At 47.1% G+C, this 14,853-nt stretch overlaps 1 protein-coding gene across 8 annotated transcripts in view; it reads right to left on the bottom strand.

Moving 5' to 3' along the window:
• Positions 1-14,853, bottom strand: part of UIMC1 (ubiquitin interaction motif containing 1) — a 39,492-nt gene that overhangs the window by 6,718 nt on the left and 17,921 nt on the right. For all 8 annotated transcript variants that reach the window (XM_088063660.1, XM_088063663.1, XM_088063664.1 and 5 more), the window contains exons 5-9: positions 13,542-14,699; positions 9,982-10,046; positions 7,429-7,517; positions 6,442-6,524; positions 3,052-3,214 (exon numbers count right to left, since the gene is read on the bottom strand). In XM_088063660.1, coding sequence (XP_087919786.1) covers positions 3,052-3,214; positions 6,442-6,524; positions 7,429-7,517; positions 9,982-10,046; positions 13,542-14,699 — 1,558 coding nt within the window. The remainder of the gene's footprint in view (positions 1-3,051; positions 3,215-6,441; positions 6,525-7,428; positions 7,518-9,981; positions 10,047-13,541; positions 14,700-14,853) is intronic.

The following is a 14,853-nucleotide window of genomic DNA, read 5'->3' as shown; positions in this document are numbered from 1 at the left end:
GACTGCATTTGAGCCTTTGGGAGGAAGGGATATACCAAATCCTCATTTTCCTGGGCTCGTTTGGGAACTGAGAATGTCGGATGCATGTAGATGGAGGGTGAGAGGCATCGAGTATGTCACAAAGCCCAAGAGTATTTGCTGTACTCAGTTGCAGCCAAGACTCGCTTCCAGACTGAGACCAGCAAATCCCTGCGCTGGCAGCAGCAGCGGGCGATGGATGCGGTGACTCCAGCAGAGCCCTCTCACACAAGTGAGCCCCTTCAGTGGAGTGCATGAAGAAAGAGGGAGCTGGCACAGAAATTCCATAGCTCCACTCATTCGCTCGGAATTAACACCAGTCACTGGGCTGGAAACGCAGGACCTCAGCCCTCCCCAGCCTGCTACAGTAGCTAACACAACATCAGGCTCTTCTTTATTATTTACTCAGATGACAGGAAAGTGCAAATTCATGGTAAGATTTTCATGCTGCCCAGGTATGTGGTAGTCTGGGCATCCAGCCAGGGTGACCATGTACGTAGGGGAAGCGACTGTAGCTCATCTTGCCCAGCTGCTCATTTGAAAACTTGCCCTTAGATATCAGCCAGACTAAGCTGGCCTCCTGAGACCTAAGGCTGAGAGACTTTGGTGCGTGATTAGAAGAAGAGAAGTAAAACCAGCAAGAACCCCCATCCTTTTGTAGTATTAAAATGAAAACCACTGACAGCTGTAGTTTGCAGGACTGCAATTCTAGAGACATCAGGAATAAGTCCAATTAATAAATCTAAAGACAGACTAGGAACCCCTGACCCAGTCCACCAAAGAAAAACTGAAGCCATCTTTTCTTAACAGATCAGGGCATGGCTTAGAGGGCAGAACTTTGACTTCCTCTCACACAAGGCTGTTGCTGTGCTCCCAAGGAAGCCAGCAGCCAGCCAAGAGCACACAGTGCTGCAGCAGTAGAGAACAGCTTCTGGACCCACACAGGAGCTGGCATTTGCTTCAGAAGACAGCTCCCTCACATCTTTTTTCTCCCCACGCATTAGCTTTACCTGTGGATGTTGTGCTAGTGGTGGATGCCAAGTAACATCCCTGGAAACAGAGTCCTTTTGTACCTGCACAGCTGTGCCAGGCTACTCTCTGGCCTCTGCTCAGAGCCAAACATCATCTCTGCCTATTCAACCCAAATCCCACAGACCAGCCCAGCAGCTGAGAGCCCTCTGGGTGACAGTTGCCTCCCAAAAGCTGTTGGAAACTGGCCTGAGGTGCCCCACAAGCCAGAGCCCCACTGGCAGGCAGGATTCTGCCCAAGTCTGCAAAGCTCATGGTACTGCAAAGAGTCTGGGTGCAAACAACACAGTCTTAAACTGTTATGGCTAACAGAGCCTGGTCTCTACAGGGAAAATACTAGAATAACTGGCAATAGAAAACTCAAATTACTGTGATTTCATCCCAGACCCATTGCTCTGCTTACAGACATTATTGCAGAGCAAAATCCCTTTTATTCCAGGCTGGTTTTCTTATAGAGGGATTGTTCTGAACAAGCCAGAACAGCAGAGTAGCAATTCCAAAATAACTACCCTTACAAACATCCCCAAGGAGACCAGCCTGGAAGCAGAATGGAGAGGCCAGCCTTGAACTCTGTCCTGCTGAAAGCCAACACCAAAGAAAAGAACAAATTCCCTTGCACTGCCAAAGAATTCAAAGCCTTTTCCTGATCACAGTCGGGATTCCCCAAGATCAATGGATACACTCACAGTCCAGCCACACCAGGGACTGGAATACCACAAGGCCAAAGATACTCCTGCTAAAAGGCACACTAAAAATTCTGCTATGTTTTGTAACACAAATAAGACCTTTATCAGTCTTGAGGATGGGAGAGGAACTATGCTAATTTGTGATTTGCCTGAGCCAAATGCTTTGCATCAGTAGCTGGGTTGTGCCTGCAGAGAGAACCTTTCACCAAAATTAAGCACCAGCCAGTATCAGCCTCTACTCTGGCTCCTGTTATCTTGACAGGACCCATGTCACATTCCCAAAGATTTAGTATAGCAGGAACCTTTTATTTTAAAACTACATCAACTCTGCATTAAGATTACATGGTGAAACTTCTTCCTGCTAGAGAAATGCAGAAGTTACAGTTCTTGTACTAGCTCTGATTTGCTCGAGTTGCTTAAACATCATAGATTTAGGTTGCATTTAACAAACCAGTATGTAACTGAAAATTATATATTCACAGTCTGAAAAGTTAATCTTATTACAAGCTACTACTTTGATATTACCTGACATTGTGCTAACACAGATTTTACATTTCAAGCAGCAGCTAAAACATAACTTACTGAATATGTTGATAACCAACCAGTGTATTTGTTCACCTAAGCTCTACAAAGGTTGGCCATGGAAAACTGATATGAGAAAGAATACAAAGAGGATTAATATGGGCATTCTAACTCTGCTTCTATGCCTCACTCTTCACATGAAGGAGAAAAATCCACACTTCCATATTATTTACTCCATTGTAATGATAGTTATCATTTTGCAATTTTAGGGAAACAAGAGGGAAACTTTTCTGCAGTCTCTGCCACCCAAACAGGCCATTTTTGCACATACAAATGTCAGACTTCATGCAGTGCACAGGCCATTCTTGGAGTAGTACAGAATATTTTCCCTTCTCAAGGGCCCTGAAGGACGACTGCCCACATGGCTCAAGCCTTCCATTTTCTACCACTGCCACATTCTTTGCAGGTCCTCAACAAAGCACACAATAGACACATAAGTACTGCTTGAAGTATCCAGGACTAGATCCTGGGGTAATATTCAAGAGCTGATAATGTGGTGAGTTATTGTATGAAGTCAATCAGAAATGATGTCTCTGTGCAGGAGGCGCTAGAAATAGCAGAGCCTCCAACAACGCTCTCCTGGGCAGCGTGGAGATGGAATAAGGCAGAGTGAACAAACTTCCCCATGCACCAAATATCCTGAGAGAGACAAGACTGCAGCACCTGCCTGCCAAGTAACAACAGGGAAGGGGGGTGAGGATGAGGAACAAATACGTGGAAGCAGCACTTGGCACACCTGGAGCATCCTCGCCGGGCTCCGGTCCCGCGATGCCGTTGCAGTACATGGCGTGCACCTCGATCTTGTCGGCTGGGAAGCCGTGGTCACACAGCGGGCACGACACATGGGCAGCAGGACTGCACTCAGACACAGCCCTGCCAGCATCTTCATCCCCACCAACCTAAGGAAGAAGAAGAAATATTAGCCAGACAGGCTTTTCTTCTCTTTCTTTGCTTAGGTGCTGACTTTGCTCCATGCTGTCTGGTAGCTACTCACCCTCCCACAGACTCAGATTTTCTTGCAAAGTTTTATTCTTCCTTCATCACATAGTGCTCATAAAATAACACCACTGGCTGAATAAACTGCACTGCACTAATAACTAATTCTTCTTGCAAAGGCAACATGTCCTTCTGAGTCATGGTGGAACTCCCTGCACAGCCATGCACACTGTTTAAGGCAACCATCACCTGCAGTAAGGTGGAAAAATGGCAAAGCTTCCATTAATCAGGAATTCTCAGAAGCGAAACTGATGGAAAATTCATCGGGCAAAGCAAGAGTTCAACACCTGACTTGTGCTCATCAGTTTCTGGACATGATCCATGCTACACAAGCAGCATTGTCTGGGAACACAGCTTCCCCCAGGATGAAAGGAGGCTGCTGTGGTGTTAGGAAACCTGGAGAGATCACTGGAAGCTTCTCCTTTATAGAAGAGGTGGCTGGAGCAGTCATGAGAGTGGACACTAATCAAGGAGAGAGGCAATACCATTAAAAATCTGTGTCACACAAAATTACTAGCAGAGGCTTGTCACCAGGGCAAAATGTCACAGCTTGTGTACGTTCTCAAGGTGTCATTACCACTTATGAACACTCTCTTCTTGCATTGGTCACACAGCTGCAAAGGTGCTCCACTACCAACCCACAGAGATCCAGCCTGCTCCTCACACCACTGACATTCCCAAATGCACCAGACTGCAGCCATCTCACTCATAACTGCATCTCTGCCTAGTCAGGCTTCCTGCGAGACTATTCCACATTTAAGAAAAAACCTTCTCCTCCCCACAATGATTAAGAAAAGCTATTTAAATATTAACCATGTAAAGAAACCTATAGCAAAATGATATGGGAGAGGCTTCTGTTCTTAGAACTAAGCAGTGACATGTAGACAGTGAGCAGCAAAACTGCTGTCTGCTTCCCTCCAACGGTATCATTTCAGGGAAGCAGTAATTGGGGTCAGCCAAGATGCTCTGTGCCACTGGAGTGCTTTGCTGTATTACTCGGTTTATTACTTCCTTTCCCAAATGAGGATCTGATCCTGATTTTTATGTCCTAAAGGGAAGGAGGGTGCTTTGTTGACTCAGGTGAGCTATGACAAAAATTGCAGGACTGGGCCTCAAACTGAGGTTCCAACTCTCAAAATGAGCTTCTCCCCAACACTGACTGAAAGGCTACAACAGCGAGCCCCAGGAACATCCCTCATTCCCAGGGAGGCTCTCTGCCCTGAATTTCTGCAGAGGAGCTGCCACAAGAGTTCCTCCAGCCAAACACAGGCTGCTGAAGAACATCACTTACAGCATTAACACTCATACCCCTCTCTCACATCTCAGTGTCATTACATCTTGTGAAGTCCTCACTGTGGGACGTCACACTGAAGAGCCATAAAAAACAAGATGTGTCAAATGTGAATGATCAGATCAAACCTGTGCTACACAGACAACACACATAAAAAATATGATGGGAAAAGCAGCAGGCACTGCTCCTTCTAGCTGCCTTTTTTAAAGCAATCTTAGGAGATCACCAATTCTGCATACCCTGCCCGCCTACATTCAGTGGTAAATTACTAATTTTAAATGGAAATGCAACATTCTGTAACAAAAGACTGCTTGTACAAAACCTAGCTGTAACAGTCTGGAAAACCTCAACTGCAGAACCAATCACCCCTGTCAGAGCCAGAGACAGTTGCCTCTGCTTTTTAACAGAGGAAATTGCCTACAAGACATAGTACTTGCAGCCAACAGCCAGCCAAGAGCAGTGCTAGAGGCTGAGCTCAACAACAAGATTCCTGTGTCCTGGCTCAGCATCTGCTAGGAAGAAGCCAGTCCCAGTGGTCTCTGCTAGACTCCTGCAAACCACTGATGCCATGGTATCTGTTTCTGCTGTTTTCCTGGAGGGCTGTGGGCTCTGCTCTGGGACCTGCTGCCAACCATAATGTTGTAAGACAATCCCTAGGAACCTGCTCTCCACCACTCTGTGCCACCCAGGCAGAGGTGTGAGACGCAGGGCACCCTTTGCAAAGCACAAGGGGACAGGGAAGTGTCCTGGCCACAGCCAAATGGGTCACAACGTGCTTTGGTGGCCAGCCCAGGACCGCCTCTCTCCTTGCTGCAGTCCCTAATTGACTGAGCAGTGCTTGGAGATACCTGCAGAATGAAAGGCACACGAGAGCAGAAGATGGTTTATTAAGAGGCCTGTGAGAATGAGACATTGGAACTGCAGACATGCTGTACAAGCTGCACAAACTCCCAGAATGAGCTTTCCACAAATGAATCCTCTTGTCAAGAGCTGTGCAATTCTGTATTCACGTACCCTGCGCCAGAGGAGTACTTGGCAACCCCTTTGATATCGCTCTCTAAATTAATAGAGAAAGAAAGGGAGTTTTATCAGAAGCAGGAACTGAAGTCAGATGTTGGTACAGTGACAGCTGCAAAGCAATTGCTGTGCAGGTGTGACAACACGGAGAAAGGGGCTGTGCACAGCGCACATCTGCAGCAAGAGGTAAGAGGATGGCCCTGCCACTGACTTACTATTGCTATTAACTATTACTGCACAGAATTCAAGATTCCCAGACTCAGGACACTCTGCTTGACCTGAAAACCACTACCAGCACTCAACACTTCAAGCACATCTTTATAACAGTCTGATCTAGGTGAAGGTCTCCTCTTAGCCTCCTGGATATAGCCTGTGGAGAGCAAACTGATATTCAAAGCACCGTAACAGGGAAAAGCAGGTGATAGCACAAGTGGCTGAGGTTTACTTGGACTCCCCTCAGAGCTCCTGGGGTCCCTCTGCATCATGAGTATCACAGCTTGTACCCCTGAGCGTGGGCAAGCAACAGCACTGCCGCCCACGCTGATGGCATCCTTCAGCTCAGCAGCGCTGGGATATAAAAGAACGGGCTGGAATTGATAACAGCTCTCCAGCTATAGGACTGAAAGGCTTCAGAAGCAGCTGCATGCAGTCCCCAGCCAAAAGGGACTGGAGATATGAAGCAGTAGAAAAAAGCAAAGAGGGAACTGTTTGTTCAAATAGAAGTCCAAGCTTCCGGCTACCCAAAGGGAAATGCCAGCACAGCGCAGCTGAACCAAGGTCTAAAAGGTAGGACTGGAAACAAGACCCTTCAAGCTCTTTTACCTGCATAGGTGCACCTCTGCTGTCTGAACAGAGCTCTTCTCTCTCCTCCTCCTCAACAGCTTTCAGTGGGCTTGGCTGTGTCTCTGCAGAAAACACCTCCATGTCAGCACAGGTTTGAAGCCCTCAACAATCTCCTCACTTGTTGATGTAGCTTAGTCCTTAACGCCTTTTAAGAGTTTTCACAGTTTCAAAACATTCTTTAGACTTGCCACAAATGTTATCAGACAAAGTGCCACAACACAGCCAAATGAGGGGTTAAAGTCACAGCGGGGTAGTGTGAGGATAAAGGCACTGCAGCTTTGTAGCTTCATGGGGAGTGAGATTAGACACAGGGAAAGTGCGTGGGACACTTGCTGGGATGTAGACAAAGCAAGAATAGAGCTGCTCTCACATTGAGGGAAGCAGAGCTCCCATTCCATGGTCTGTCTCACAGCCACACCCTCTTTAGACTTCCACGTCTTCGTTAGCAACAAAATATGCCTCCAAGCACCACCATGACCTACAGCTACTCCCGAACAGGAGTAGCCTCTTCATTATTTTTCTCACTTAAAACCCTGGACCAGAAAATCTCAAACATGGTGGAAGAGACCAAGGAAGAAAAACTCCTTAGTCCCAAACATGTTTAATTAATCTAAGACAAAAATTATTTCAGCTCTCATGCTTTGCACGTTATCATGACACTGAAAAATCTGAAAATTTTATTGCATTGCAGAGACATATTGTTTTGAGTGATCCCCCCATGCCCAATGCACATCCAGGTGTCTCTTCAGCAAGTCTCCAGCAATCTCTATCATAGAACTGTCTGTGAGGAAAGGGGTCCAAAACTGGGGAATCAAACTAAATTACCTGAATAATTTAAGCCTTGAAAAACGGAGATGGGAAAGAAATCTCATTTTCTTCAAATAACTTGAAAATTCTTTTTTCTCTGAATTTTCTAAGTGTGTAACTTTCGGTACAAAATTCATAGCAGTCTCAAGTGCCTCTTACCTGGGCAAACAGAGATCTCTTCTTCAGCAGAGTTTTCTGTGGCAATATCTGGGCTTCTTTTACTGCCAAGTGGGGTCATTGTGGAGATGCTGTTCAAAATATAAATATAACATGAATCTCCAATCCAGTACGTGTGAGGGCCACACCTGCCTTTCTCACGCAGTTCAGAACAGTAGATGATGCCATAATTTCCAAGTGGTCAATATCTGACAGCCAGAAATGACCAGGACAACAGCAAAATATGAGTCTAAAATGCCATCGTAAGCAAAAGCCCCAAAGGGAACATTTTTTTCTTCTAGAAAGGCAGAAAGGTCATTATCTCTTATCAGGGGAGCAAAAATACCCACTCACAATTGTAGGACTCTCTGGGAGAAGATGTGAGAGTTGTGCATGTACTAGCACTGTGCCTCTTTCTGTCTGGGGAAGGAAATCCTCACAGGGGAAAGACAGACCTGCTCTATCCCACATTTTCCTCTCCCTCCTCACACTGCTCGTGTTCTGTCCCTGTGCATGGCAGCCAGAAGTAGCACAGGTGTGACACAAGGCATTTTCCCTGCAGCAAAGTCCTTACAGCACTAGTGCACAGGTTCCTCAGAGCAGCACCCAGAATTGCTCCTCTCATTTTAACCTCTGGATTCCTTTTTTTTTCCCTCCCACCTCACTGCACAGTGTCTTTCTGACACAGGCAGGCATTGCTGAGTAAGTCTGGCACCCATGCTGACACACTCTGCACCTTGCATGGCTCTCTGATTAGTCTGATCAAGTATGCAAGAACACACTTTAAAAACATGAATCCCTGCACTGACAAACACAAGATTTATTAAGCTCAACCACAGGCCTCAGAGAAGAGAGAACAGCCACTGCTGATTTATGATAAATAACAAAATTCTGATAGGAAATCACAAGTGGCTTTTCTCTCTAAATAAAGCATCTCAAAGCATTTGTTATGAATCCAGGCTGAGCATGTTTTACTCTGTGTCTAACATCAGGGCTCTCTTCAAAAGAACTCACAGAAAACAACTTTCTATGACATTTATAAAATGGGCTAATCAATTTGAAGTCAAACCACATTTCTTGCTACACCAACTATCTCCTGGTAACAAAGCCTATAATCATTTATTAAAACCCCAATCTTCCATGCTCTGTACCAAGTGTGGAACAAGCGGGGAGAGCAGCCCACAGAAAGCAAAGCAATTTCTCCGCAGGACTGGCACTTCCTAAACTGCTCCACTCTCTCCAGACAGCTCAGAGCCATGTTTTCTTATTAAGTGCTGCTGAGGCCAGCCGGTTGGGGTGCCTGAGCCGTACCCAAGAGAGGCCTGTGCTGGCAAATTACCAGGAGCCAGATGGCAACACTTAATGTGCACAAAACTGCAAAGACTGCAGCCATTTCTTGCCTTGCTGCAGATGTTCCAGCTGCTCGAGGAGGGGCTACTGCATCCAGGTGCATCCCACCCCAAGGCGGGCAGCCAGGAGCTCCTGGGTAACTTGGGGAATGTCCCAGATTAACCCCACCAGCTACACCAAAGGAAAGAGGTCTCTCTTCTTTCATATCCTGGGCTCTCAGGCCCTAAGCAGGCAGGAGGCCAGAGCTGCAGAGCGCACACCTCGCTGCCTTCTACGCAAGCTCAGAGCTCAGCTGTCACAGGCTCATCAACCCTGGCAGCAGTGGCAGCTGCAGGTTCCTTCTGCTCCCCAAGGCAGGTTTTAAGCTTGTTAGAAAGGTGCAAGCAAGAGGGATTTTCATACTCTGCATATTGATATTAACTGCTCAGGCCAAATGCTGTTAGATCAGAGGAAAGTTGGCAGTTTTGTTCCAAAGCAGGTTTAAATTATAAAATCCAGCAAATTACAAAAACATGACATTATCTGGTCTTTCTTGTAACTTGCTCCCTGAATCCTCTCCCATTTGTCCTTCTCCATAGCCTTTGCTGTGGAATTGCATCCCACAGGAAGGAGGGAAAAAAAAAAAAAAGGAAAAGAGGAGTAGGCTTAAATCTGAAGAAAATCATGTTGACTTGCCCCACACCTGTCATCTGCTGAAGTGGCTTTTCTGGAGCACTGCACTCTATCTTTGGCTGATAGGCAGTGCCGTCTGGCTTCCTCCTCCCTGCTTTCCTCTTCAGCAGCAAGGCAAGAACATAAAAATACACACACAAATCCAGTAAACCCTTCCCCGTGCTGCCTGTGAGCCTTCCCTGACAGACACGTGATAGCATCACTGTAACTCACCTCCAGCTCCCCATGGCTTTACTGCACCATGTACCAGGAGCTTCAGAGGGCAAGGAGCAACTTCTTCAACTTGTACAAGAATGCACCTTGCACATCTTATAAAGTAACAACAGCAACTGATCCCATCTCCTCAGCTTTGCCCCACCTCTCCCATGCTGCTCCAAAGCCATATATTTTCAGGGATCCTTAACAGCCAGCCTTTCCAGCAAGCCTTACAGTGAACTGTGGTGGGACTGCACCCCAAAATACTCCAGGGAGAGTAAAAGAGCTCATATCACTACAGAGAACCTGTGAGCCCCACACTCTGAACACCCTACTCACCTCTGTGCAATTTGCATGGGTTCCCCATCTTCAGGCACATCCTCTGCAGGCAGTACCTGGGAGGACTGGAAAGGAAAATTCTGGTGTTATATAAAATAATGTGCACAGCTGACTGGGGTCTGCTGGGTCATTGGATTCTGTCCATGACATTGCACCCAGTCTTCTGAATGTTTTCATCCATCCAGAACTAATCAGCTTTTTCCCTCCATCCCTCCTTTTGGCAAGGTATTCCCTGTAATAAAGCCTGGCAGTACTTTTTGTTACCTTGCTGCCTAGACATGTTTCTGGACAGTTCATGCCCTTCCACTCCTTCCCACATTGCCCATCATCTTCCATGCTCTCTGCCTGTTCTCAGCATCCACCTCAATGTATTTGTAGGCAGCAACCATAGCTCTTCTCCACCTCCACCTGTGCTGAGCTTGAAACAACCCAAGGTTTTTAGTGTCCCCTGCACTCCCCCAGGTACCCTAGCAGCCCTCACCTAGTCCACTTTAAAACTTATTTTCCTGAGCCAGAATGACCTGATCAACTGGTACAGCTGATGCTTGACCATGAGAAGCACTTTTCTGAAATTCTCTAGAGATAAAATCTGTTGCATTTTTCTTGCCTGGGAAATCAGCTGTCCCATCAAAGGAAGGGAACAGATTAACCTGCACAATCTACAGCTGGAAAATCTGTGTGCATTTTATCCCATTTTTCATTTAGCTCTACCATTCCACTTATTCTTTCCTTTAAAATTTGTTCAAAAGCCTTATGCACTGCTGAGGTCAGGCTAACATGCCAGTCATTACCCACATCCCTTTCTTCTTCTGCAGTGTACACGCTACACTTGCCATCCTCTAATCAGGTGGAATTACAACAGTTTATTAGCAGTCCTTGCGGTCAGGCCTACTCATGCTAGATCTCAAAGAAACCCAAGGAGTTTTCTCCCCTTTCCTTGAGTCTATCAAGTGCTATGAGCTTGATTTCCACCAAAGGTTTCAACTTCGATCAGCTCCACTCCTGGGTATACTTACCCAGGAAGCTCCAAATCAAGGCCTCTCCTGTCAAATTTCCGCAACGTGACTCCAACCCCCAAATATCCTGTTTTATCTATGCTTTCCTTTACTTCTTTGCAGCCTAGCTCATCATTAACATAAAATACCCCACCTCCTCTCTTATTTTTATTTGTCTTTGTCCTGCATTGTGCATTTCTTAACAATGTCTCTGCCCTGGTCACGAACAGTCATTCATATTTATGTTTTTCCTTGTACATCTGTTATAAAATATGGCACTAATTCAGGTCACCAGACTCTAAATCTCCAGAATTGGGTCTTTTCCCTCTGAATCTTTTAAAGACCAAGAGTCCCCTAACCTTATCTGAAAGGCTCTGAAGAAATTGATTCTATTAGCACTGAAGTTTGTTAGTGCAGGTTCACAGGCTGTGAGATCTCCTGACAACCAGGATTTGCTCTGTGCAAACATCCCCTGGCTGCAGGAGGCAGTGGCAGCGGCTGACTGCTGCCAGGCTGGAAGGTCTGTGCCCATTCCAGGTGAGGTTTTCAGGGCAGGAGTACAGGCAGCCTCCCACAAGCACATCATTTGCACCTTCATTTCACACATGGCATGAGGCCATGTCGTTTTCAAGGACAGTTTTGAGTCCTCAAGGATGGTTTCTACACTCAGCACAGCCTAAGATCTCCCACCAGTCCCACCAGCAGAGCAGCCCTGGTGGCACTGGGGGAGCCCCCAAGACAGACCAGGCAGCAAAGGGTCTCCAAGAGATGCAGCAAGGTGGAGACACGACAGCTCTGGGCCCCTCCTTTGTTACTGCCAGTGGAATTGTATTTGATAGAAGGAAAAAAATGGAGACAAGGCGCAAGCAAACATCAAACATATCGATTTTGCAAGTAAATCACCTGCTCTGGCCTCAGTGTGCGACTGCACAGAGAGGCGAGAGAAAGGAGCTACCTCTCATGCTGGGTGTCATAAAGCAGATGAAAAGGCATTTAGAAATTATTTTCTCTCATGTAAATAGAAGACTGGCAAATTTTGGGCTAGGGTTGAAATTGTAAAGTCTGCTCCCCCTCCCTTATTTTTTCACCTCAAAAATATCAGAAAGGCTACATCTCTCGGCTATGGCTCTGAGACAGCTCCTGTGGTCAAGAGGAGTAGGTTACAAGTTACCACTCAGCACCACTAAAACCTCTTTTCTCTCCGAGAATTAATTAGGTATTAGCATTAAACAGATAATATTTTTTAAAATACCACACAATTTTCAGTACTGATTAAAAGTTCATGCCCTTCCCAGCTGCTGTAGCATCCCAAAGGCTTTAGAGTACACATCCACAGACCTCCAGTCACCCCAATCTTCCAGTATAATGACACCTTCATTTCCAGAGGAAAAGCTACAGAAAAAAAAAGTGCAGTTTGCTTTAAGAACCTCTCAGGTCTTTTGTATCTATCCTAAGGAAATGAAAAAGGGCACAAGTCAGTTCCTTTCCTCTGCAGATCACCTCTAAGGCTTGTTTAAATCTCCATCTGCTAAACCCAAGCCAAAGCACTGTCATGAAAAGTCACATTTCAGCACAGGCTGCTCTGCTCTTCTTCTGCAACCAAAAAATGCAGACATGACGTTTTTCCTAAGTGTTCAATATTACAAGACAGAATATAAATATCACAAAACAAGTTAAGTATCTTTCTAACACCAGGGTAAATGATCAAATACACTTGAAAACAGGAACAACAGAGCCAAGGCTTCAGTCATAGAGAAGATAAAGTTATACAATGATCCGGGAGTGAAGTCATTATGAAAAATGAGGGTTGGAAAAGGCTGACACAAACCTAAAATACAGCAGTAATAAATACTTCATCTGACTAGCAATCTGTTTAAACTTAGCAGTGACAGAAAGCTGCCTTCCGCTCCAGCAGGAGAGCCCTGACAGAGACAGAGGCTGACACCTAGTGTCTAGCACACACGAGCCCGAGAGAAGGTGCCCAGCACCAGGACAAGGACAGGGAGCACCACCGTGGTGACAGATCACCAGGGGAGGCAGAAGATGCCTGTGACCACACAGAGACTCTCCCAGCCATGAGGGAAAAGAGCACTTCCAAAGGTAAAGCACTGATGCACGCAGACAAGAGTGGAGGGGCAAACAGGAAAGGCTGCACTGCAAGGACAAACCCACATCTCTGTCTGCAAAGGGAAACCCAGAGCTCCCCACACAGCCACAGGCTTATAAACTGGTTTACCAGAGCTGGTGGTGGTCAGTATCACCTCTGTGCCCTCTACCTTGACACACTGCCAAGCTGCACCCTTCTGAGACAGATCAGAGGGATGTGTCGGTCTCTGGAGCACTAATGATGACTGCCAGGCTGCTCAATGGCCCCTGTCTTGTGTGAGCTGGGTGTCAGCCTGTACACTTCTCTCCCTTCCACAGTAACCTGTGTGGCTGGGGGAGGAAGTCCTTAAATTTAAGAGGGGTATTAAATAGCAGTGCCTGCTTTGCAGAAGGGACTGAACCGTAAAATGGACAGAAGGGCATGGCTGCTCAACCTCTGCTCACTGGCGAAGCTCTTACCTGACAGTAGCTGGTGGTCGGTTCATCATCAGAATTGGAGTTCTTCTCTTCTTCCATGCTGTGCCCTGGGCTCTCTGCCTCCCTCTTCTTTGAAGGGTGGAGCCAGGTGATGTTTTCAGACTCCTGTCCCTCTGTATCTCCATCTTCTGTACCATCAGCAACCCCATTCTCCCTGCTTATCTCCCCTCCTTTCCCAAGCTCATTTTGGCTCAAGGAAGAACTGGGCACAACTGGGTTACCGAACTCCTTCTTATGCAACAGCTGTCTCTGAGCCTGCTTAAGGCTCTTCTGGTAAACCTCCAGCTGACACAAGATGACTTTGGTGTACTGGTTGGGGTCCACCCCTTTGGGGCAGAAGGGGATGCCCCAATAATAGTGCACTGTGTCTCTTGCCTCCTCCCGTTTGTGCTTCTCCTCCACCGCAGTCAGCATGCAAAGATCCGGGGTACTGCCAGACCCCTCATTCTGCTCTGCTTGCTCTGTGGAAACACAGACCTTGGCAGTGTGCCCAGGCTGTGAGCTGTGTTTGGTACCTGCTCCTCCACCGCTCCTCCTGGGACTGTCACACTGTTCTGTGGTCCTGCTCTTGCAGAGCGTGGCTGAGCTCCCAACACCAGCTTCTCCCACAGAACGGGCAGTGCAGGGCAGAAGCTGCTCTTTTGATTCACAGCCTGCTGCTTCAGAAGAGCTGGAGGGGCTGGCAAACAGTCTCCGAGGTGTCAGTCGCCAGGAGCCTCCTGAAGCCACCTTGCCAAAGGTGGGACTCAAAGACATGAAGTCCTCTCCAAGAGTGCTGGGTAACATGTTACTCGAATCTCTTTTTGCTGGTGAGGAAGACTTTTCACTTGACCTTGTCACAGGCTGGCCCTTCCCCGGAGACACGATTATGCTGGATACTAGTGAGCTTTCAACGATTTCCTGGCTTAACCTCCTCAACACTACCAAGGGTCTCCGGGCGACATCCATCTGTCCATTCCCATCAGCTCTGGAGCTCTGTGAGTGGGAGCTGCAGTCAGAGGGAGGGGTGTCAGGGCAGAATGCCAGGCCTCCCAGGATCTCAGAGCCTTCTCTCTCAGCAGGCTGGCTTTGGCCCTGTGAATCCAGTGCTTCCACTGACAGCTGAGGAGTTGCAGTCGATGAGTCTGAGGGCTGACAGCTCTGGAAAACAGAAGGTTGACTCTCCTACAGACATGTTCTCTATCAGCACAGCACAACCAAGGGTTCCCCCAGCACGCTGGCAGCCATCACCTGGACTGCAGATCCCCCTATCCAAAATTAGAACACTGTACCTCAAAATAGGGACGGCTGGGGT

The sequence above is a fragment of the Pseudopodoces humilis genome, chromosome 17, assembly GCF_049639895.1.
Source record: "Pseudopodoces humilis isolate 2021_Gansu_Grassland_sample_001 chromosome 17, ASM4963989v1, whole genome shotgun sequence".
Lineage (NCBI taxonomy): Eukaryota > Metazoa > Chordata > Aves > Passeriformes > Paridae > Pseudopodoces > Pseudopodoces humilis.
The sequence above is the reverse complement of the archived record's forward strand: the minus strand, read 5'-3'. Positions and strand labels throughout refer to the sequence as shown.